This window comes from Coloeus monedula (genome assembly GCF_965178545.1).
Source record: "Coloeus monedula genome assembly, chromosome: 1".
NCBI classification, from domain to species: Eukaryota; Metazoa; Chordata; class Aves; order Passeriformes; family Corvidae; genus Coloeus; species Coloeus monedula.
In genome coordinates this window covers 102952466-102978881 of record NC_138781.1, presented here as the reverse complement: position 1 = coordinate 102978881, position 26416 = coordinate 102952466, and the positions used below count along the sequence as shown (strand labels likewise).

The following is a 26416-nucleotide window of genomic DNA, read 5'->3' as shown; positions in this document are numbered from 1 at the left end:
CGGCTCCGCGGGGAGCACATTCATTTGTCACTTCCACCGTACCGTATCTCAAGACATACAAGTATTACATCGAATGCATCCCTCAGCAGTTGGCTAGCAGCCTGCTTCCTGGCACATCTCAAATCCACAGATAAATGCTCAGGAGCAGCACGCTGCTCTTCATCACCCTATTTCTAACCTCTTGCAAAGTGTCTGCACACAGGCTTTATTTCACCGGCTTTGGGTTTTCCCAGGTTACTCTCTGTTACAGATATTTGCGTTTGAAATAGGTGAGAGTGTTCCTCCCGGGACTCCAGGGCCTGCGGGACCCTGCCAGGGCCAGGGTGCTGCCAGAGGGGCACGACCCAGAGCGGGTCAGGGTGGCATAGGCAGAGGGAGAGGTGGAGCGGGGTAGGGTAGTGTAGCCAGAGCGGGACAAGGTGTAGGAGGAGCGGTTCAGGGAGCTGTATGGAGGGCGTGTAAGTGTGCCATAGGTGGCACGGGTCGAGGAGTAGCCCGAGCGCCCCTCAGGGCTCCACAATGATCGAGAGGTGGGAGCCCACGTGGAGTGGGAGCCCAAGCGAGTAGTGGTGTCATAGGAGGGGCCCCACTGAGAACCGCACAATGAGCGAGACGCGGAGGCACCCACAATCTGGGAGAGGGAGCGAGAGATGGGAGCACAGAGGGAGCGGGCTGTGGCACCTGCCAGGGGGCGAGGGGATGGGGAGCACGGGGGGCAGGCAGCAGCTGACGAGTCCAAGGGCTGAGCGGCGGGGGAGCTGGCAGGGCGGGAGCCCACGGCCACCAGTGAGGCGGAGCTGGGCGAGCACAGGGAGTGGGCCGCGGGGGGCCCTACTGGGCGGGGGGCTGGAGAGCACAGCGAGTGGGATGCTGGGGGTCCCACGGGACGGGGGGCTGGGGAACACCGTGAGTGGGATGCCGAGGCACTGCCCACATGCAGCACTGTTGGGGTGCTGCTACGGTCAGCAGCACGGGGCACTGGGGAAGCCACTGGGGAGCACATGCCGTGGGCTACTGCGGCACTCAGGGGTTGGGAGGACAGGGTGGCCGCTGGGCCACATGGAGGCTGGGTGGTGGGAGAGGGTGTGGAGCCACAAACAACATGTGAGATGGAGGCACCAGGCACTGAAAGGGGAGTTGGAGGTTGCATGGGATTACCGATGGTGTGGACTACTGGAGAGCACATGGAGTAGGATGATGGAGCAGACATAGGGACTGCCTGGGTTGCCCCACTGGGACTGGGGCCAGACATGAAGTGGGTCAGCAATGCACTCACCGCATTATTCGCGGGGACAGAGACAGAGTAGGACATCGGCCCCCCTCCACCTCCAGATGGGTGTGTGGGAGCAGGACCTGTCTCAAACACCACATGAGGCATAGGGGTGCAAACAGGGTTGGATGCTGGGGCTGGCATGGAGCTATACATGGATGGAGGCATTGGAGCACATGTAGCAGGAGGCACAGTCTCACATATGACACGGAAGCCAGGATCGCATCCTGTCTCAAAACCAGGATTGATGCTCGGATTGAAGCCTTGGTTGCAGATGGAGTTGCACAAGGGATGGCCTGCAGGGAGGTACACGAAGTCGTACACAGGCTGCCCCCCTGCGCTGCAGTTTGGGTTGCACACTGGGATACATATATATTCACACATGGAGTTGAATGCAGGGTCTGCCACAGGGACAGGCCCAGAGCCATTCATGGGGATGGAGCCATTCTCACACACTGGGAGTGACCCGTTCTGGCTGACGGGCAGGACACCATTCTGGCCTGCAGAGCAACACACTTCGGCCTTGGCACATCCCTTGCAGTAGGCAAACTTGTGGCACCCAAGGTTGGCCAGGAGCCGGTGGCTGCCAAGCCTGTAAGGTGTGAACTCCACGATGGTCCGTGCCTGTTGGTTGGATGCCAGCGTTCCCAAACTGGAGCAAGAGAAGGAAAATAATTAGGACCCTGGGTAGCTCAGAGACCTAAGAGCTACCAGATGAGTGCATCAAATTAAGTTTGATTTTGTTATGACATATTTTAGAGACAAAGTGTTAGGACAACTTTGTTATTCTTGTCTTCTTCCAAAAATAACGTATTCTCTGTTGTGAAAAGCATGGTAAAAACTTCTGTCCCAAGAGAAGATTTGGAAGACTCCCATAATCAATTCTGTAATTGGAATTGAAAAATCATTTGTGGTACTGTCTTGAATTCTTAAAAAATGTAGCACCCTTCTGCCTCAAAGGTGTATTTATTGCTTACCAATTGCAGCAGTTTGATAGGGCGGCTTTGTGGAATCCAGTTCATTATTATTCAGTGAGAACAATTCCTAATTTCTTCCCCTCAAACTAGTCATACTTCTGTCAGTTCTCCTTGTCATGACGACAAGCAATGCATATTAATAAACAGCTACTTTTCCTAGAATGTTACAGCATCCTGGAAGTTTCCAGTTTCCTGTGATTAACGTGTTATGAGCTTAGAATGCATACTGCTATTTCTCACTGTCATTCTCTAATCGTTCCTATACGTGGTTAGTGCTGGTTCATTAATATTTAGGGAATTTTATTATAAACTCAATAGGACTGTAAGGGATGGGGGACCCAGCTAGTAATTCTTGTAAAGACAAGAGTGCAGACATTTGATGCATCCACTTAAATTAAATCTTGAGAAAAATGAAGCAGCAGCATATCTTGCCAGGTTTAAATGATGATCAGTTTCAAGAGGAGTGAGGCTTTTAATGTAGTCTCAAAGTAATAAGAGGCAAAAAGTCCTGTTCATGTGCTAAACACCAAAAAAATCAGAACTACTGTCTCTCTCAAAACCTGTTCTGATCTTGCACACCTTAGTCAAGCCCCAATATTATCCCCATTTAAAGAATTGATGAACTTACTCAATGGTCATTGGCTCTTTGAATAAACCACAGCCTTCTAATGTCATTACGCAGTTCTTCATGTCTTCCTGGAGAGGATTACAGAATGAGATCTCTGCAGTACATGGTACTTTCAGTCTGGGTTGGCTCAGCAGCTAGTCAAAAAAGAAACAAACACATTTTATGTTTTTTTAATCCTTACAAAATTAACAATGAGGTAAATAAGTGAAAGGAAAAAAACATAAAAAAGGATTATTCATACACATTTCTTTCTGACTTACTTCTATGATCTCTATACATTACTAAGTCAACTTTTACTTTACTTTAAAAATCACACCAATCTTGCTAAATTAAGAAAAGGGCAATAAGATAAAAGAAAAATGTAAAGTATTTCAAGCTTATTGAAATACTACTTAGGAAGTGGCCAAAAAGGGTCCCCAAGTCTGTTCCTTAGATCACAAATTCCATAATTAAAGTTCCTTACCTTTACAATAACAGGTGGTCTGTTGACCACAATATCCCTGCTCACCATCAGAGCTTCTCCACACTCTGGGTCTGAGACAGCTACCACTTTCATAATGTTGTGATCACAGAGGTAACTTCCATACTGATTATATGATATACACAGAGGAATTTTTTTCACTGTAAAACAAATTTATTTGAATTTTTTTTCTGAATTTTTGATTAATATTTCCACTTGCCTTCTCCTAAAGTTTAACTCACACTTACAAATGGCTTAATTAAATATTGAGTTATCATGGAATCGTTGAAAATAGACAGGATTTTTCCTGACTTAGGGTGATACATTGTTATCTGCAGCAATCAGTTTCACAGCTTTCAATTCATCTATCAGTGAATTTGCAAGGAGATTATTTGGTTGTTTATTATTATTATTATTACTATTATTGTTATGCAAAATTTGGAAACTTTCCTCCCAGTGCAATTCTTAAAGCAATAATTCAAATATAGGCAAATTAAAGCCTGGTAAAATAGAATTTGAATATCGGTATGAAATTTTGTCTTACAATGGTGCGGTTTAATTAAAGCAATCTTCTTTCTTCCAGAAAAATATATTAACCATGGAAGCAGGTGTTTATATTCTGCTACACATTCGCACTTCTCAGCATATGGTATGTCTAGGTGCTCTAAGAAGTGTTTTACACTGGCTGATATCTTCTAGCCAAAGAAAACATTGCTTTTCTGATAGACAATTGCGGCTTTATCTTTGTATTGAGTATCGAATTCAGAATCGAAATTTTAATGCAATCATTATTTTAAAATACCATAAAAATCTCTAAACCTTGAGAAATTAAGGAAAGACTAAAATTTACCTCTCACTATACATGTAGTATTGACATTGTGTTGATTTTTGAGTGATCACCCTAAAGGGAATTCAGCTGTCAAGTTTTAACACATTTCACTTCCCACCACTATTAAGAAGTCTTCACAAATCCTAAAATCCAACTATCTCTTGAAAAGAACAGGGTATTAGACAATTTCATCCTCTTACCTTCCCTTGGACCCAGTGTGACGTTCACAGTGTCTTTCCAAAATTGATCCATTGGGCAACCACTGTAGGTTATAATTTGTGCACACAAATTAAACTTCAGGGTTTTGTTCTCATTACGCAAATTTTCAAGCAGCCAGTGCAGTTGGACATCTTCACCATACATTGGGCAGTTAGCCATCTTTAACCTCATGTTAATTCCAGAGTCGCTCAGAAATGGGTTTTTCAGAGACGATAACTCTCTCTCTATATGACAGTTGGAAGCATTGCAATACCCTGGGTGAATTCTTCTGTAAGCCCGGAAATAGGCTTCTTTGTTTTTCACAGAACCTGTTGAAGAAGATACATGATAATGAATCTGTTGGAGGCACAAGAACCTTATTATTATTCTACCCAAATAATAAAGATCATTAAATTTATTGCTTCTCCTTCCTGGAACCTAAAATAGCAGGTTGCTGTTAAACAAATGCACCAGATAATGAAATACGAGATAGAGCAGTCTGAATGCACAGAAGAAAATAAACATCTCAGGGAAAAAAAAATTTAAAACCGTATTTTACTTTTAAGTAGTTAAATTTAAAAATGGTCATGTAAATCTCAAAAAGTATTGTTAGTACAAAACTCAAAATATAACTCTTTAAAAGGATAAGGGTGAATATGAGATGCTACCAGTTCTCTCAAAAGGCAAAATATGCCATTAAAACAAAGAAACTATCAATTGTTTTCCAACCAACCAACCAAAAATTAACCAAAAAAACCCACAGAGCTTGCAAATGTACAATCAGCTGTGATCTACTGTTCATTCCTTTATGCAATTTTGCTGGTTGAACTCCTCCCTTCTATTGGAATATGAAAATCAGTAATCCGTGGCCCAAAGTAAGAACAGCAGAATATGCTAATAATACATGAATTTAGTAAGTAAGCATATTTGCTGACAGACCTGGCACAAGAAGCAACAAGTAAGGCTTTAATCCTAGGTTTAGAAGAATTTGTGGGTTTTTTTAGATTCTCTCAAGTCTGCTAATATTTTAAACTATTGTACAGATGAGACCAAAACATATGCATACAAACAGTGTTATTGAAAGGGCTGGAAGGCATGTCCTGTGAGGAACAGCTAAGGGCTTTGGCTTTGTCTAGGTTGGAGCAAAGGAGGCTGAGCAGTGACCTCATTGTTCTTTGCAGCTTCCTGAGAGGACGAAGTGGAAGGGGAAGTGCTGAGCTCTTTTTCCTGGTGTCCAGTGGCAGGAAGCATGGGAATGGTTCAAAGCTGTGCCAGGAAAGGTTCAGACTAGACATTAGGAACTATTTCTTTATTGTGAGGCTAGTCAAACACTAGAACAGGCTGCCTAGAGAGGTGGTTGATGTGCCATGGTTGTCAGTGCCTTAAAAAGAAGTATTTAACAGTAAGTTTCAACTTTCAGTCAGTCCTGATGTGTGAGGCAGTTGGATGAGATGATCATTGTAGGTCCTTCCAGCTGAAATATCCTATCCTATCCTATCCTATCCTATCCTATCCTATCCTATCCTATCCTATCCTATCCTATCCTAATTAGTATGTGCTTTGTTTGAATAATCTAAATATATTTAGGAGTTTAAAAATCAAGATCTTTGAAGAGAAAAGCATCTGCCTCTTTCTCAAAAATGAAAGACAATTTCAGATTGTTCTGCATATTTTAACACAGGAGGGATTACTTTGATACTTTGATATGATTACCCTGTAAAATTTCCTCTAACCCATTTAATATATTTTCATCATACCTAGCTCATACTTGTAAGCTCCAGTGATATCTTCAAATTGCTCACTGCCAACGCTCTTGGTGATTAGACGTTGTCCACATGGCCATGTGTCACAGAAAAATTTTGTTCTTTGGGCATTGTTTTGGGAAAGCCAGCCAACATAGTTTGAATTTACTCGAGAAAACATATGATGACCATCATAATCCAAGTCCAGTTCCCCTTCCCTGATGCTTCGAACCCATGTAGGACCACTGCAAGCTGAACCTAAATAAGAACAAAAATGTTATAACACATTGTAACCTGAGTAGTAGGGGAAACTCAGCAATGCAAGCTGAGGAAAATTATTCCAACTATAGTAAAGTTACCTCTGCCTGTTTCCAGAGGTGTTGGATCCAGACACTGCCAATCACCACAGCACTGATTTATGTCTCTGCGAGCCATCCAAGATTCATTCCAGCAGTGGTATCGCCTGTAGAATGAAGGAATATACAATTAAAGATATCTCTTGGATTAGCAGGTTTAATGCCTTATGACAGAGGAAAATCATGTCAGAGAAAATTTTTTAATCAACTGAAGATTTTGTGTGTTTAATGATGTTTGTGACAGGAGTGGTTTTGTTTGGTTTGTATCACTCAGACTGGAAATTGGTTCCAGAACCCCACAGACCTGATTGCAAGACATGCTTCTTTTAGTTGCTAACATGCCAACACAGTTCTTTTGTTTAACAGGAATCAAAAGGTTTATAAGAATGAAGCCATCAGGATGAAGAACATCAGGAGGACAACATAGTTATCAACCAAGTGATTATGACTGAAGATAATAGTCAAAATTAGTGATAAATTTTCCCTAGCTTTTCATGATATACAGCTACTAAGCTACTAAGTTTGATAGCCTTATTTATTTCTGCTGAGAAGGGTAAGCAGGCAGCATGGATTCTCACAAGAGGTTTTGCTTTTTTCTTTTTTGAAAATCTACATTGAGCAGACTGCCTCTGTAGTAATTTCATGGTTTTGAAATGTATTATTAAGAAACTGAAGAGCATTACCCCACTGAAGAGAGGTACACCAAAGAGAGACACTGATCTGCTAAATTTATACCAGTTTTCCTATCACTTAACTTTTTTAAAGGGCAAAAGAGCTTTATATTTTTCTTATTTACCATAGCTTGTCTTTGCCACACAGGTTTTTACCAGAAGAGTCAAAAATCTCATTGATACCAAGGGGATTCTCAATTGAGCAAGGAAAACAGAAGCTTGTGACAACACGGCTTGGAATTCCCAAACACCTCATCACTGTAAGAAAAAAAAAATATGAATGACTCATTACAAATCACAATTAATCAGGCAAATCCTTCATTTATTTTATAAATAATTCTCTTATATTCTACTTTGTGGTTATAGAAATACAATGGATAGGAAGCAATACTTGGGATGGAGTGACTCTGTCTTCAAAACTTCTTTTTAGTTCTTGAAAAGCAGTCTGATAAAAGCCTAGCTGAAAACAATGGTTTGTTACTCTTCCAACTTAAAATAAAAACAAAAAAAAACCCCCACAAAACCAGATGTTTTAAGTTCAGAAATCATTAACCTGATTCTGCTTTAATAAAACATCTTTTTTTTTTTTTAAATAAATAGTGTGATACATAGAGATTCATCTACAGGACTTCAATGTAACTTTTGTCAATGTAGAAGCAGGTTCAGTAAATAAATGGTATAAAGTTGGAACTCAAATCTTCTGTCTGTAGAGTTTAGTGCACTATTATCTCATCTTTTGCATTAAAAAGGAGAATATAGCCTGATGCTTCTGTGGTTTGGAGGAGACATTACTAGAGATCTTCCTGTTCATAACTTAGTGTTTTTTCTCATCCTTCAAACATCACCCAAAGCATAAATTTTTACTCCACAATGGGGTTAGATGACTAGACTAGGTGACCTTTAAAGGTCCCTTCCAACCCCAACTATTCTATGATTCGGTGATGCTGCGCTTGCTCTGTGTTTTAATAAAAGTTCCAGTATTGATAACTGCATAATATAAAGGTCACAGAGAAACCAGAACTGCTTTTCTTGCTCTTCAGCCTGTCCTGTATAGGAAAGCAAAAGGTTGATAATAAACGCTATATCAGGAGCATGAGAAAAATATTCAATTTCTTTTCTAGTAAAATGCTTATGAGTAAAATTCTTCTAGTAGGTTTTGGGGTCAGAGGTTTTTGATCCTTGTTTTCTCTTCTTTTTTCTATAAACTAGGTAAGGACAAACTGAAATATCATACCTGTGCACATTACTGAAGCAAGCGATCCACAGTACCCATATCTGACTGGCCTGCATCTGCCACTGTACCACTGCTGTAGAATAGGGACACTTCCGTTCCAGGAAAATGGCTTTGTTCCTTTCAGGTAATCATTGTTTTCTGGAATCTTCATGATACTGTTAGTGGTATGGCTGCTTATCTAGAAAGAGAAAAGAAAAGCAACCTTTCCAAATAGCCAACCATGCCTTCACATTCTAAGCTTGTCTCAAAATCGTCAGAAATTAGTGTTCCAAGTTTATTTTTCCTGTGAATCTGAGCATAGAAAGGATCTTCCCTGCTCCCCTACTGTGTTTGATTACAATGCAATTTGTCCTACAATATAATGAAGTGTGACCTGATCTATTCAGAGGTCTCACATCCCTACAGGTCTTACCATGTGATTCACCACCATGCTGACATGCACAGGGTCATTGCGCCAACAGTGGTCACGATCAGAGCCGTGATGGTAACTCGCACCCATATCTAAGATCTTCAAGCAGATATCCAGAATCCCATCTTCAAACTGAGGAAAAAGAGGATAACACAGGCATCATGGTATGCTGACGTTGATTAAGTACCTTTCTTGTCAATAATCCAGTCTTTTTCATTTATATGAGCTGCCCTCTCTCCTCTCCTGCCCTTTTGTTTTCTTTTTTTAAATCAAGCACAGCTCCTAATGATCTGCATGGTGTTGCCTGTCTGCCTGAAGGAAAACCAAAGGCAAAAACATATCATTCTTACTTATGTTTGGCCAATGGAATAATTTTCCTTCAGAAGCACAATATTTGTTTCACTCGTTTCCAGAACATTCTGCAATTTCCCTGATTTTACTAGACAAAACTTTGTTCCAGTTATTTGAGCTACAGTGAAATTCTCAGACATTTTGGTTTGTATATGCATAATCCAAGCTGCTCCTAAAAACCTTTGCACTACAAATAGAGCATGCATTTCTGGAAAAATACAGATAACACTTCATTTGTCAGTGTATGGATGACATCTATTTCTGAACACGTCTTCAAAAAGTACCTGTCCAAAGTGCCATGGTCGAGAGGTAATGTGCTTGTGAACTCCTTCATACAGTATTCCATGCTCATTCAGAACATATTCTTCTCTATGGGCCTGATTGTCCATATATACAGGGTCATCTGGAAAAGATGAAGAGCTTTCATTCAGACAAAATATACTTTTCTACTTGCTTCGTTATCTTCTGCTTCACTGGATCCCTCATTCCTTTCCTAAGAATTTTTGATTTATACTTTTAATCATGCTGAAGATTGTGGGCTCTTTAAGCACTCACAGACAATTCATTCCTACTTACAGCTAGATAATATCTTTATTAAGTCTCTCCCTGCTGTAGAACACATGAATGGAAGAGCTTGCAATTTATCTTCACACTAAGCTGTTCTACGAGTCAAACGCTCAGCACATAGAGTTGTGTATCTGATTTAGATCAAATCAGCACAGACAATGTGAATATTTGTCATGTAATGATTTTGGCAATGTCCTACAGGCTCCAGAATTGCTTGCTACCAGAGCCAGATCTACAGAATTTCATTTGTATTTGTACTATATTATTTTATGGTGATAACACAGTATTCACAGAATTACAAAATAGTTGAGGTTGGAAGGGACCCCTGGAAGTGATCTGGTCCAACCTCCAGCCAGTTTCCCAGGCCATATCTAGAAGGCTTTTGAATATCCCCAAGGATGGAGACTCCACAACCTCACCTGACCGAGCCAGTGCTCAGTCACTCTCGCTGTAAAAATGTGTTTCCTGGTGAACAGAGCAAACTTCCCAATACTTTCTATCCTGTCAAGACACTGTAAAAGTTGCGGGAAAAAATTATACCTCACTCCTACTACCACTAATGAAACAAATCAAAACATTTGCTTGAGACAGTCTTGAACTTGGAGGAAAAAATAAAAAATAACAACGTTAAATCCCTCCTTGTTTTTCATTATTTCTGTGACTACATCCTTTACTTACCATCTAAATAATAAATATCTTCAACATTTTTACTCATCCCTAGCTATTTTTCTTAAAACCATCTGATAACACTAAAGTTCTTACCTGCACACCAAGGGTTAAAAAGGACATAAAAATCTCCAAGACACCGCTGATATGTGTGACCACAAGATGTGATCTGCATATTGAGAATATAACGGCCAATGCAGACACTGGAGGGAGGAAACACGCTGATACTGATGCATTTTGGCTGATGAACTTTGTAGGAAGCACTCCAGCAGGTTTGGTCCAGACATCTGCCCATTGGGAAGGTGCATTTTGTCTCATTTGATTCACAGGGTCTGAGGCCTTTTCAGGAAAATAAAAACCACTTCCATCAGACTAAACAAAGCACATGTAAAAGGCTAGTAATTTTCTTAGGTATCATTTGCAAGGCGAAGCTCCCAAGGGTGGATTTCTTTTTCACTTGTCACTTCTCTAGCAGAGTGAGAAAACTTTACATATTAGAAGAACTGCCTGAGTTAGGGGAAGGTAGTCTCTTCACAAGGAACATGATTGAGTAGATTATGGGAATACGAAGACTATGAAAGAAGTCTTCTGAAGATTGTGGGAAATATTTCTATTCAGCAAAGGACTAGGAAAGACTACAGAGTGTTTGGGAGTGACTACCTGTCTCCACGGTGAAAGCAGCCTGGTCCACGGAGTCATCCCATTCCCGATTTTGGAAACGAGCATAAAAGCTGAAGGCTTGCCCTCTCCTTATTATCTGTCTGTCAGTTCCGAAGAAATGGGTATTATGTATTTGACAGTTGGAAGGACAGTTCAAGTCGACTTCTCCCAGCTCAATGACTGCAGGACAGAGAAAGGAGCACAATGGAAAAAACCCATATAATTAAGTTCCCATCTTTGACTGTGGTTAAGATTAGGTGAAAGAGGAGACAGTAATGAAAGAGAGAAAAGTCCTTCTAAATTCATTCAAAACTTTGTTCCAAATTCAGCAAGACTGATATTGAGACATACATCCATAAAAGTCCCTTTACAAGTTCATCACTTTCCTAGCTTGCAGATGAAACTTGTCTGAGTCTTTGATTTTTAAAGCTGTGCTACAAGTTTCACTTTTAAAAAGTGACTGCTTGTATTACAAAGACCTGATGCTGAGGGACAATATTAGGATCTCTACTTGAAAAGTTGACTTTGCACTGTAATATTATCTCCACGCACTACAACGTGCTGTCTACAGACTGTTACTTTTCAACCACAGCTAGACAGTAAATGTGCACATACTATTGTTTGAGACATTTGGGTTTGTTTTGTAAAAGAAATAAAATAATAAAGTAAATAGAATAAATAAAATCTTGATAAAAATGTATGTATTTAAAAGCTTAAGTGGCACTCTAAGTGACTTATGAAAAGAAAATAGATGTATATAAATATGAAACTTTTAACTGCTGTTAAATATACATGCAAATGTCTCAGTCTGCATTCCCAAAGTCATTAAAAGTTTGCAGATATCTTTGAAGGAACTTAGTGGAAAAGGAAGTATTCAGAAATTGTAACATTTCAAAATGCTGACAATCTATCCCAGGTGCTGTGATTAGCTTGACAAAAATCTTGGCTGATTCCCCCTTGGGCATCCTGCCTGCATATCAGTCATTTCATAGGAGTAATTATGACACTGGTGCCAGAAGGATGGGTGGCAACATTCATCTTTACTTGTTTGCATACAACTTTTTATTTTCAAAAGTTCTTCACTCTAATTGAAGACGATGGGAGCCACAGATTCTCAGCAGTTTTGGAAATTGGGTTTACTGATGTACAAAGTCTTGTATATTATTATAATTCTAAAGGGTTAAGTTCAGTCCTGCTAAGCCTACAGAAAAATCTAACAATGCAACTTCTCTAACTTCATGGGTACTGCATTGAATACAGAATTAAAATTTAAGGAAAAATAATTTTTCCCATCCAGAACCAAGGGTGTATCCATATAAGGGGAGACTCATAGCTAAGCCCTTGGGACCAGGAGATTTTTAACACAAGCAAGTGGAGTTTCCCAGGATCACATCCTGAATTAAATAATAATTTAAGTTAATCGGGGGGGGGAGGGGAGGAGGTGGTGGAATAGGTAAGGAAGTAGCAAAAAAAAAAAGGCATATTTTTCTGATTTGTTTTCCTTGAATAAAAATAATCTTATTTTTTATCTAACTATTTGAATTTGATGATGAATTGGTCATTCAGATCTTCAACAGAGATCAGCAAAATACGCAGAGCTGGGCGCTACCCATGATAAAAATATGCACACTATCACAACAACAACCAAAAAATACAGGAGTGCATTACATCATTATTACTCATGAGTGCAACATACCTGCTGACAAGAAAGAGCAACAGAATTGAACTGAAAATCTCATATCTCAGTGACAGTTGTCAACCATAACACAAAGTATTCTGGTCAAACCGAAAGTGCTTATAGCACATGGCAAATTCCTGCGGCCAAGAGCACTGAAAGAACCTGATCCTTGCCTGGTCTCTGGAGGTGTTTATAAACCAAGACAGCTACTCTTCATCCACTCAGTAATCCAGCTGAACTGGAACATCAGGGAGCTGAGATACTGTGTTTCCCAGGGAAGTTCTCTACAGTCAGCCCACAGGTTGCTTATCAGATTTAAGTATAGCAACTGGATCACATAGGAGGATTGCTGTCTTAAGCAAAGGCAGCTCAGAAAAAATACTAAAGGCAATTCAGTTTCACATTTCTTACTGGTTTTATGCTTCTGGTAGAAACCTGACCATCAGTACCAGTCACAGGTTTTTCTCTATCAATTCATATTTTGCCTTCATTCAAGGCAGACTACTTCAGGTATTCACTGGGAAATTGATCCTCACAGAAAAATGCTGAAACCTAGCACTTTGTACTTTATGCTTGAAATAAAATATATTCTTTTCCATGCTATTTCCTCTTCTCAGAATTGGCTGTTGTTTCACCAAATCTTCCCCATACCTCTCTTTTTCCTTCATAATTGTTTTTTTCAAAAGTTGTTTTTTCCCCTTTCTCACTAGTTCCACAAAGAACGCCCAAACATACAAGTCATCCCTGGACTTGATGCCATACACAAAAACATGTGCAATTTTTTAGGTCTGTACACATGATCATCTAATTATTACTGCTTTCAGTCCTGATTTAAGGGATATTGAAGTTTCAAGACACTTACCTTCCATTTTTCTTCCACATGTACTAGTATCTGAAGCACAGTACTGGTGGAGATTCCAGCTCCTCAGCAAGACGCACTGCAAGGTCTGCCTGATCTCCTCTGCGAACCAACCTAATTTCCTCTCTGTAACACTTATATTCAGAACTAAGAGGCTGTCACATGTGTTGCATCAACAAAAATACCAGTTTTAAAAGAGGCCCCACCCATGTGTCTACTGATGCTCATAAATGATTCATTTTTACTTCCAGCATTATTAGGGAGAGTCCTGCGGCTGAAGGGAGGGAAGAGATCTTGGTACCTTACCTATAGCACAGTACTCTCAGTCTCCCACAGCTTGCCCTCTCTCAAAATGATTTTAAAGCCAGGATGAATCTGAACACATTTCAGGGTAAGCCATTATTTGTAGCCACCCAAAGCTGCCTTAAATCCCAGCACCTACTGTTCCCTTCTGGCTAGACTTCTTCAGACAGCTATGGAAAACAATAAGGAACACTAGACTAAAGTTGAACTTACACTCTCAGAATATGAGAAGCAGTGGACATTTTTATCATAATATAAGCAGAAAGCCCATCTTTCAGAAAGTCTGCACAGCACTCCCTCCAAGGGGAGGTCAAAACAAAATTATCAGTTACAAACTTTTCCAACTAAATTGTAAAACATGCAAAGAGCATGCACTAAATTGAAGCTGACAATAAAATTTAGCCTAAAAAATTACATAAGTTATTTATATAAGTTACATAAGTATTTATTTCCTAGCACACGGTTTTGCAGCTTCTTAGCTTATTCCCCCTCCCTTCCCCTGAAAGTATGAAAATCATTTCCAACAATATCTGTGAATAAAAGCCATGTTAATACTTTAACACAAATTTTGTGTTATTTTATCTAGGTTCCAGGCATATTTTATAAAATAAAACAAAACAACCACAACAGTGTTCTCTTTGCACTCTCAGTGATGAGACTTTAGCCTGCAAATAGGAGACATGGAGTTGAAATTTCTTCTGGCAAAACCAGAATGAACATGTGCTACAGTTTCTTCCTATCCTTCTTATGCCTCTATTCCAAGCTTTACTCCATAAGATATATTTTGAATCCCTCAAATTTATTCTGCTTTGGATTAAAAAAAACCCTAACTTTAAAAGAAAACAAAAACCAACCCCAGACAAACAAAAAAAACTAACCCCCAAAAATAATTAATTGATATGGAAAGATTCAGACACAATGACTGATGTTCAGTGATTTGCATAACTGCCTGGATTCTAGATGGCGCTTTAAGAAACCATGAAATGAAAAAGCTTAACTAACAGTGAAATAACTTAGTAAGCATAACCTAACAGCTCAGGTATTGTGAAACAACTTCAGAGAAATTAAAGCAAAGAAAAAAATCAGCACATCAACAGTGGGTTTGGAAGAGAGTGGTTAAAAATTTTGTATGACTGATGCATATAAAAGTGAATGTAATATTCAAAGTGTTTGTATTTTGAAAATTATAGATGTTTGGCTAGTCAGTAGACAGACATGAAAAAGTCTGAATCCTAAGTATTTCATTCACCTCTCATATATCTGAAAGATTTCTTTTTCTTAGTATTTGCCATTTGACTATTAAAATTCAACTCACTGAAAAATGAAAAATTCAAAATGACACTCTTTCATAAGAAATAATTTAGCAGCCATACACACATAATCACCTTTCAATCAGCCTGCAAAATGGGAATGGTAGTGGTCGAGTCAGCTGCCAGAGACCTGCCTACAAGCAAATGCACATACTAGCATCCAGAGAACAGAACAGAAAAGTACCAGAGTTGATCACAGTTTCCAAGAAGATATTAAAATCCCCTCAAATACATCTAGTTCAATCTTCTGACTAAAATATCTTGGTAAATGAAAGCTTGTGACAAATAAAAGAAAACAAATAAGCATCAGTAAGTGACTGCACCTGTGGGTTCAAAGAGACTTAATTAAGCATTTAAAATAATAAAGAACTGAATCAGGAGCAGAACACTTTCTGTATGTATATGAGTCACTGGCTTTAGTAAGTATGCTTGCTTAGATCCTCGAAGCTGCTTTGGTGCCTATCTGTCTCTGCAGGATCATTACATAGATGCCCAGCCCCAAAGCAAAGCCTCCCAGATACCCGAGTTCCTGCCTATCAGTGTCTGCAGAGCCATCCAATTGCTGCTGCCAGCTCACAGCTATCAGACTGGTTGGTCCTCTCACTCAAGCCCAAGTCTCATGCACCTAAAATAAGAACCTTTAACAAGGCAGAAAATCATAGCATTCTGGCTCTCTTGGTGCACTCAGTCTATTCTTACTCCTCTTGCCTTCTAAGCCCTGCATTGTATCACTTGGATTTGGGTCATCCATGAAACAGGGCCACAACCTGAAAAAAAAGAGCTATGGGAGACTGGGCACAAACAGGAGACACAGATATAATTCAAAGAAAGGTTTTGCCTCTCAGTTTATGGCCTCTAAACGACTGATGTGTCCCAATTGCTGACTCCCAAGGCAGGTTGCTGACATCTGTGTGAAGTGTCTCCTCCTGGATAGAAACAGTTCCCCTCCCTGCCTGACAGAGAGGTGTGCCAAGCTGAGGTTGACGATTCCTTGGTCCCAGCTGAGGGTGCTTTCCCCTCCACCTCCATCTTTTACCCTCACACTTTACTCATCATTCAAGCTGTCCTCCACATTACTACGGTATCTTACACATCCAGCATTCTCTGACATGTACAAAGCAGATGATATGCAGGCCTGAAAATTCTGCAAGATAGCATAACTACAAAGATTTAGGCACTTTCAGAATTTAAGCCGTTTAGGTTATTAAGTTTCTTTAATGAACTCAATGTTGGACTTACAACAGCAAGACTACATTTGCCTTTTACAGTAGGCTTGGTGTTCTTTTTAAATATTACTTATGTTGCAACAGACTGACATGTGATGAGAATTTACAAAGTCAGGTGGTGGGCCTGATAAGGGTCAAAAATCTCCCTAGCTTTCAATTGCCTATTAAGCCACCAGGAAAGGGTCAGGATTGAACAACAGGTCATCGCAATCACAGAAAGAAACCTGTGAATGGCACGAATGCAGTTCCACTGCATCACTAATAAATTTGGGAACAATGGAGAGGTTGCAGTAATCAAGAATCCAAGCAAAGAATCCTTTCAAGAAAAGAGTACACAAAATGACAGCTCAACAGGGGAAAAAAGAAGGAATCAGAAATTATGTGAACTGAGGTTAAAGGGTTTTGGTGAAAGTGTCATCTGCTGGAAAGCTGGGTTAACTGCAGTTGTTAAGAAACATTTTTCAACTTACGTATGTGTCAACAAGCAGCCCTAAAGTTCATTTTTTGAACTTGGTCATATAACTTTATTCTTTTGATCACTGGACCTGGAGTTGATCTTATAGCAATGACTGACACTGTAAAAAGATACCTGTCTAGATAGTATATTTGAAATCATTAAGTGGCATCACTCTCTGCTCCTGAGAGTTCAGGAGTATTCATGTCTAACAAGGAAAGGGGATAGAGAAGAAAAAAATCAGATGCCACAGGTTAACTCTAAAATAAGCACATTTGTTAGGGATCCACATCTGACATTTAGAAGCTTCATATTACAAGGGCTACAAGCTGGCATACTAACATGAACTCTGTCACACAACACACCCAGAGTTTCTTAAAATTCATAAATTAATTTGCAATGAAGTTACCTTTCATTAAAGAGCCTGAAAGCACTGGCAGGTACTCTGTTAAGTGTAAGCAAGCATTACACCACCATATTTACAGATGAATTAGGACAAAGAAATGCTTCTAATGAAATCTTAAACAAGAAGCCTATTTGTTTTAAGAAGTACATGGCAGCTTTGTCTTTCTAGAAGCTGAAGGAAATTAGTAGTATTAAATAATTATAGGTGGCTTCTGACACAACGAAACCACCAGTCTTCTTACAAAGAAACCCAAAACTCCTTCAAGGAAGGTCCTATCCCATCCTAGCTGGACCATCATTTTGAGTTCTGATGAAGCTACTTGCTCTCTTGTCTCAGCCTTTTTACTGGGTTTCCATTAACTGTGTAAGCCACTATTTTGCTCCATGTAGTAGGATGTTTGTTCAATATCTCCGGTGCAGATGAGGAACACACACACCTATAATGTTGCAGTATATGCAGAATGCAGAAAGGTCAATTACAGAACGTTCCTCATGACAGCAGGCAACATCATTTGTGCTTAAGGCATATTGTCAACATATTACTACAGAACCTAGGTAAAATGCTAACCCATGTATGTTAATAACAGTAGCAACAGTGACCGGGTTAACTGAATAGAATAAAACCATAAACATTGCATAAGTATCAATTAGTAGGTTTTAATAAAAATAAAAATTTCATTTGTTTACCAAAAAAAAAAAACCAAAAAACAAACAAAAACAAAACCCACCAAAAAACCAAGGCCCCAACCCCTTTTCACAAACTGAAGCTAGAATTTATAGCTGAGTAATTTGGCAGGTAACCTACTCTAAGTATTATAAGTTCACTTTCAAATGAGCTTGTTCCCAACTGTATTTAAAAACGGAACTGGAATAAGCTAGCACTACTGTAAATTCAAACCTCAGCTCACTGAGCAGTAACTTTCCCACACAGAGAAACCTATAAATCACCCAGCCTGTGATTATAACCCACCAGTCTAACTTCCCCAACAATCCAGTAGATACCATGGATCTGTTACTTGTACAGGGAAGGCTAATTGGAAGAGACTCCGTCTGAGCAGCGGGAGTTGAAAGAATAGAACGAGGTGAGACAGTTACCAGGTTGGATCATAGGAGATTTGAGGCTCTCTGGAAGAATGAAAATTGGCTCCAATTCTGTTCTTTAATTTAAAGCTTCAACTTTTAATGAAGATTGTTTGTTGTTCAAAAATATCCATTTTCTCGTCTAATGCTTTTTTGGTAGATGTTCATTAAAAATTTTGTTATGTAGGAGTAAGTTCAACATCTTGGGGCACAGGTCTAAAATATAGATCTCCATCCCAGCAAAAAAGTCTTAAGTACTCTTACAATATAAAGAGCTCTTGATTTCACCTGGGAACTATTTAATGTTAAAAATAGAGATGAGGAACTACTGTTATTCTGAAATAGTGAGTTCAATTTCTGACTGATGTAACCTGCTCAAGTTTTCTAAAATTTCCCACGCATTGCTTATTTTGAACTTAAAAAATACGTAGTTATCATCAGGTTTTATTTTAAGCAGTTGGGAGTAGAAGATACAAAAGTTAACAGTGACAGACTCTTTAAATTCTTGTCCCTTTCAGGACTCTACAGTAGATATCTTACACATATACAAAATGTGGTTTATAAAGAAGACAGTAATGTGTATGAAGAGTAAAGAAGATGCCTTGTATCAGAAACACAAACCCCAATTTTTATTGGTTTTTTAAACTTATACAGGCACACTTTCTACAATGAGAAATAGCATATTAACTCACTTGTAGGCTCTGGTGGCAATTGGTGTTGTTTTCTCTGCTCGTTCAGGTATAATTAGACAACAGTTTTGGGCAGACAAACTAACACATTTGCTGGAATACCAATCAATGGCATTGCTCTAATGGTATTTGCCTCAGCTTTCAGTCTTCCCAATAGTAGGGGATTAGTGATTGATTTCAGTGAAACATAGAGCTCTGCTTTCAGCAGTATAAATACAGCACAAGACACAGAACAAAGGTGTCAGAGGGGAAAGGAGCTGGAAGTGCTGGTTTGGGTGGAGACAGGCAGTAGCACAAGCCAAAGGAATAGCCATCGTTCCCTCTCGATGGAAGAATTTTTATGTATTGCTTTAGCTGTGTTATAGGCTGCACTCCACTTCTGATTGCTCATCCAACTCAAACTCTGCTCCTGCAACATATTTTTATTTCTAGTTCACTACTTTGTCATAAGGGACAGACAGGTCACCTCAACCACTAATGGCAATGTATGAAAGGAGGTCACAACATAAGTCAGGGCTGGCATGAACACAGCTGATGTCTCTCAGTATAAAGCAGCAAATACCTCCAGCTCCTGTACAAGCATGGCATACAAACATAATCTTAGAATGATGCAGCAAATACTTCCAACTCTTTTACAAATCCAGCTGTACAGACGCAGGTATAAACACCAACACCTTTCTTTGAAGGCCCTTGTCTCCCTTTACTAGAAGTTCCTGAGTCAGTAGGCTTTCTTTTACTGCAATAAACATTCTTGGCTTGCTTTGAGGTGTCTGCCTTTTGGCAAGAAGATCCTTGATGTCATATGTGGTGACATATGAGGTGTAATAAAGCACCTTAACATATTGTGGCTACAATCAAATTTTTAACACAACCATTTCATGGTATTTTATTTTTTCTACAATACAATAGTTTCAAACAATAGTTTCTGATACACACTTAATTTTATATTAAATAAGTTTTACTAAGCAAAACACCCATTAATATGTTCTATTAAACTATAAAGGTGCTAACATCTTCAAAATGGAAAGATATAAGAAATCTTATAAGATTATTTTAAGAAAGATTTTAAGATATAAGAAACTACCTTATCTTAATTTAGATTCAATATATGGCTGTTATTCAGTAAGCTGTCATATGTACAGTGCAAGTGTTTTGGCAAAACATTGTGTAGTTATTCTTGACTCAGCATTTATTTATACTATCAAAAAACATTCCAGAATTCACAGGAAGACAGCTGTTTTGGTTGTTCGGTTAGGGTTTTTTAGCAGGATGCAGTACATAATTTTATTACGCTCACTGGACTGAATTTTAAGTTAACGAACTAGGTTAAGACAAGCGTAAGGTGATAGTTAGATGTTGCCATGCTTTGTTTTGTCCTGAAAATTGGCATGGACAACTTCTTTTTGTAACTTTTAATGAAATTCCTTCACACGTTGAAAAACATAGCATAGGACTGAATGTGCATTCTTTTATACCAAGATGACCAATAATTCAGAAATTATTGGCTACGTACTGCTCCCCTCTGTACACAGGCAACTTCTCCTAATGCATCTGAGGAAAATTTCTTGATGATGAAAGTAGTGGAATGACAACTTAATTGCATCATAAAATAAGTAAGGAGACACCTACACACCCAGATATCACATACTTCAAGCAGCACCTTCCAGTTTTTCTAGTCAGCTTTTAAATACGATGGCATTTTAAGGACGTACTAAAATGCTTTGGGCAAGTTTGCTACCTACAAGCATGGATTCTCTTCATGCTGAAGTTACAGTAGCCATAACCTTGGTTTGCTGCATTTCAAACTAATCCAGCTGCCTTCATCAATCTGATCTAATCCTGAGCTCAATTATGTTTGAAAGCTTTTCTTTAACATTGAGCTTTTCCGTTTCTGTGCAAGGAAACTGAATACCCACAAGTTCTGTGGCAAATAATTTTGCTGCACTAAGGAATCAATAAGAATATCAAGTCTATTTTTTGCTGGTTTCAAACACCACGCATTAGAGAGTGCCATCCTAACATCCCATACAATAATCTGAAATGAGTTCTTTTTCATAAGCACAGATCCAGCTGAGCAGTAATTACAGTGAAATGTGCTGTCATCTCTCCAAAGAATAGTAATTAGGGATATGAGCCTGGATGTCTTGTATGCTTATGGAAACATTTTTTCTTCCCAGCTAATGATCAGGCAAATAGTAAATCATTAAAAGGAAAATGACAAAGGGTGTGGGTAGTGACTGTCATCAGCCTCGTTCACCAGCTCCAAACTTTGTCATCTTCCTTTAGAAGACAAACCCTGATGATGCCAAAGTTTAAATTTTTCGTGCTTCTTCTGAGAAGAAAACAAATATAGTTAATTAACCTTGTTATTTTTTATTGGTAGCAAGTCTCTTCCTCTTTACTGATCTGGGAAAACATCTTTGTATTACACAGACTACCCCTATTATGGGGGGCAAAGGGAGTCAAAACTGTCTCACAGAAAAAGTAGCAGTTTATCTATTACTAGTACAATAATTTAAAACACCACCTAAGAGTGCAGGCATATGCCTCTCTGAAACTAACTTAGAGTAACCACCAGCTTCTGTTTTCTAGGCAGGCCAATTTTTACTGCTCACATACTGATTGCCGGGAGGAATGAAAAAGACCTCCCAGGCTGCCTCACTGCTCCAGTTTTTTGAGACCAAGAATAATTTCTGTTACATTTACAGGTAACAAGGTACCTAATGGACATGAATCTGGAGCTGGTTGTGGTTTAATGTCGCAGCGTCAAGTATTTAACAAAGTAATTATTACCAACTCCTGGTATTTGTTTTTTTTTTTAAAAAAAACTACCAATGGCAACTGGTACCTTCGTTGCAGTTTTTTGTGATACACACCACTGGGTTATTGACCAATGCACCAGTAACCATAATATTTTCTTGGGACTTAGGAGAACCAGCCTCGAGATATACAGGAAAAGCTGCTTCAAACTTAACAGTGTAGGTGTGACTTTAGCTCTTATCTTCCAAATCTTACGTGATGTAATCCTAAAGCCCTTACGGCAAAGTTTTATCCTCTCCACCATTTCAGTGAAAAATCATATTGTTAATTAAATAAGCACCTCTTTTTTTTGTTTGTTTGGTTTTTTCCTCCCTCTAATCTCAATTATGGCAAAATTAGGTGAATTTCCCCTCAGTAAGTAAACACATTCCAATGAAAATAAATTTTTTCATCTACTGCTAATTTTGAAGTTGTTCAGAAAAATAATTTTTAGAGCATAAGACACATCAGCACAGAAAGAAAACGCAACAAAAATTGTGAAGATGATGACAGCAAAGCAGGATTGAGAGATTATTGTTTAATTAAAAAACGCTTCCCTCTTTTCCAAATACTCTGACCAATCTTTTTTTTTTTTTCCAGAAAAGTAAATGTCATCAAATCTATTCAAAATTATTCCACTTCCAAGTATTTGGTTTTCTTCCTCCAAGCAATAATACATTTCAGGTTTTGCATCTCTTAAACCAATATACTGCATACAAACCACAGGCATGTCAAGACACAAAGCAACACACTGCATTTCATCAACCTCACCGTGATGAAGCCGGTTTGTACATATTCCTGGACCATGTTATTGCCCACATTGAAGAAATTCCCAAAGTGCAATGGCTGCTATTCATACTCATGGTATAAAAAAAATTTAAAACTGATAAGCCTCCACAGAAATATAATTTAAACACAACCCCTGTAAAATATGATGAAAGATAGGACACAGGACAAGAGCAGTAATGGTTTAGGATATTATGCAAGATTTACAAACAATGTAGTTACAATCTGCAATAAGCACTACGAGCAAGCTAATAACACACAGCCCGTGGTTTAATCCCAAAACAATAACCAGAGATATATATTTTTTCAGATGTTTGATGTTGGACACACAAAACTGTAATTATAGGGGTATTCCCATTTAGCTGTGTGTAAGTAATGGCAAACACATTATAAAAGCCTCGTGTGCAGAAGGAACAGGCCTGGCAGCACCTCAAGAGCACGTCTATCTAACATTTGTCATTTACCATGGTCAACAAATCACTCCTGCAGAACAGGTTACACATTCGTACTGAAATTCCACTGCTTTCATTATGACATCAAAGAGCTTCCAATCTAGGAAAACATCAGGGCTGATCTGGATCTCAGGGCTGGTTTGCCATCATGGCAGTATTTTTCCTTAACCTTTTTTTTTTAATGGACGTATATGTATTATGAATTGCATATTACATTGGGACACACATACACTGCCAGTCTTTCCTAATGCTTGCTGTTGCCCGATTTTCTGCCTTTTGTGTTAAAAATCCCAGTAAATTTTCCATACTCAGAAACAGATTTATGAGATCTTTTTAATAAGTAAATCCAATACATCCTTCAAAGTCTGCCTATACTCCTCACCAAAATATATTCTTCTCATGATTTTTCCCATACATATTCAATTACTATTTATGATTTGGTGGAAATCATGACAAAGTTATGAACCATACTCATTTGTTCATAAGTCATTTATATTTTATTTTTAAAGTCATCTATAATCTGCTGAAAATTAGATAATCCTTTCCTGCACTTCAGTGTTTATTGATACAAATTTATCTTGTTTATATATCAATCCTTGTTTATAGCACGAAAAATCTGTATTTAAATCTGTATTCTGCTACTGTAGTGACCTTTCAAAAGTATCTTTTCTGACAATTCATCAGTATGATATAAAATTTACAAAAGTCTGGCTATACATGGCAAGTTAACTTTCTGAAACACTCAGCTGACAGTCTTTCAAGTTCATTTAAAAAATGTATACAGAAATTCTTGGAGCAAAAAGAGGAGGTAAAAATAACAGAACATAACAGAAAAATAACATTATTTCTTACTAGACATATTATTAACGTGAATGACTTTTCCTTAAGAGAAATTTAAATAGATTAAGCAGTTCATATAAAAAAAAAAGTTCTTCCATTAAACAGAAAACAATGTGTTATTATTTTAAAAAAATGAGTGTTTACTGTACTCTAAGTTAGAACCTAACTTCTCATTTTTATTAAGAATCACTATAAAACACAGCTTAAAAAGTAATCTAACCACAACTGGAGTAAAATGCCTTTTTTTTTTTTAAATGTCATGATACAAAACAAACTATTTGTTATAATCAGAAGTGCAAATATGTAGCCAAGTAAGGCATATATGGCACATTTTTGAATCTTTTGTTGACTTATTTGTCCACCATTAATTAATTAAATATTAATTTCAAAAGAAATAGGCAAAGTGTAATTATATCAGCAACTGCATTGATCAGTCCCCTGGGGTTCTTTTCCTTTTTTCCTATTAGTGAAACTGGCAGAGAAAACAAGCATTAAAATAGAAAATATTGGGGGACACACACAGAGTAAAAATTTTTATTGCCTTTCCAGGGATTCCTACACAAAAATCATACAGAGGTTATGGTCAGATTGCCAAAGTAGCTAATATTTATATATTATAAACATGATGCAGACCTAAGACATGTTTATGAAAGCATTCAAGCACTTAAGTGGATGAGGCTGTTGGCTTCCTTTAAACTGGCATTCCAGTTTTTGGTGAAGAGCTGCCTAAGTATCTTACATATTGAGCTATTGAGTACTCAGGAAAAGAACTCACACTCTACTGTTTTGAAGTATATTTGAAAAAAAGAAGTTGGTAGACAGCCCTAAAAGTTGCATTTTAGAAGAAAATATCATGTAAGGGTCCCAGAATTTCAGTTCTGTGACAATTCCATAGTGCACCACAGGACCGAGTATCATCCTACTAGAAATGCCTACATTCACAAACTACAAAGCTGAGTCGATTTTGTGTGAGGAGAAAGATACTAAAATTAATAAACATTTAAATACAACCCACTTTATTTTGCTGCCTCTGTCCTAAAGAAAGCCCACTGAAGAGTATCCCAGCATGGAGAAAAACAGCATATTCATGGATGAGTCACAACAGTAAAACCAAATGCATGGAGTTACAGTAGTCATGCTTCAGCAAAAAAAGAAAAAGGGTTGATTTCTTTTTTTTTTCCTTTGGTTTGGAAATAGCATCATCCTTGACATTTTGTAAGCCCACTTGGAACAGCACAACAAAGTAATTTTCAAGCATTTTAGCTGCAAAACCTTTCTACAGAAAGGTATTATTTTGGATTACTCAAAAGAAAGCTCAAGTGGGTAATCAAAGCATTTCTGAAAACTTGTTTATAAAAACCATGCAAACGGTTTGCAGCAGATAATTTAGCTCTACAACTAATATTACAACTTTTACTCAATCCTAACTTAAACACATGGAACTATTTTAGAGCTGAATCAAACCAGTGATTCATCGTAGCAATGCAGTCCCTCTTTTGAGCAGTAGGAATTTTCAACTGATAGTTATCTTACTCTCAAATATATGTGTTAGAATTTTAAACTGTTGACCTGTTGACCAATTATATAAATTATTTAAACTGTTGACCAATTACTTTCAAACAGAAAGCATTAAAAGCCACTTCTGGGTTTTATTGGTTGACTTTAACTAAAGAGTCACAAAGCACATTCTGAGCGGGGGGCATCATGAATAAACATTAGAACATTGCAAAGAGAAAAGATTAAAGGAAAATGCTTTAAAACATTATTATTTGAATTTTCTTTTTTTTTTTTTAATTTTGCTATGCTTTTCTTTTTTTTCCAATTGAATTACTTGTAAATATTCAATTATATTTCAGTTGCCTTGAACTAGGAGGACTCGTTTGGCTGTTGATTATTAAGATCCCACATTAACACATAGATTCAGAAACTTGGTATTTACTGATATTACCATATTAACAGAGAGGAATGGCTGGAAGATTAGGACTTGAAATCTCAATTAAATTCCGTGGTCTGTTCTCACAAGCAATTCTTCAGAACTGTCTAAATTTTTGTTGAAAAATGCAAAGTGTTAACTAAAGAGATGTTCTTTTTATTTTCTGTGGAAGAGACCAATCATGGCATTCTAAATGTATTTTTCAGGGGGAAAAAGCCCCTTATATTTTCTCTATTAATCTCCCTAGTAACAGAATCATGTGCTGTTAAAAAATTGAATTATACAAATGACTGACAGTTATAATATTTTTCTCTTGTTATTCATTATTGTGATTTTTTTCCTGAATCTCAGAAGACTTAAAAAATGGATAATTAAACAATCTTTTAATATTGCACTCATATGAATATAGAAGCTGGAAAGACATAGATATTAATTTAAATAAGCATTTTATCATTGTTACCTGTGTGACAGTAACACCTGTGATCTAGGTATAAAATTTTATTAATGATTAATTTATTTTGAAGTTTTATATTTTGTCTCTCATTGGGATTTTCAGTTTCAAAGGCAGTTCAATTGTTTCTATG

General features: G+C 38.0%; 1 protein-coding gene across 1 annotated transcript; it reads right to left on the bottom strand.

Moving 5' to 3' along the window:
* Positions 1-244: 244 nt before the first annotated feature.
* Positions 245-13565, bottom strand: LOC309573541 (protein-glutamine gamma-glutamyltransferase 5-like; the record flags this gene model as incomplete). Its single annotated transcript, XM_082282583.1, has 13 exons — positions 245-1922; positions 2876-3009; positions 3339-3496; positions 4365-4691; positions 6120-6362; positions 6464-6567; positions 7257-7389; positions 8366-8543; positions 8778-8906; positions 9410-9528; positions 10455-10697; positions 11019-11198; positions 13559-13565. The coding sequence occupies 13 exons, from the start codon at positions 13563-13565 to the stop codon at positions 245-247; spliced, it is 3633 nt and encodes a 1210-aa protein (XP_082138709.1).
* Positions 13566-26416: the final 12851 nt, after the last annotated feature.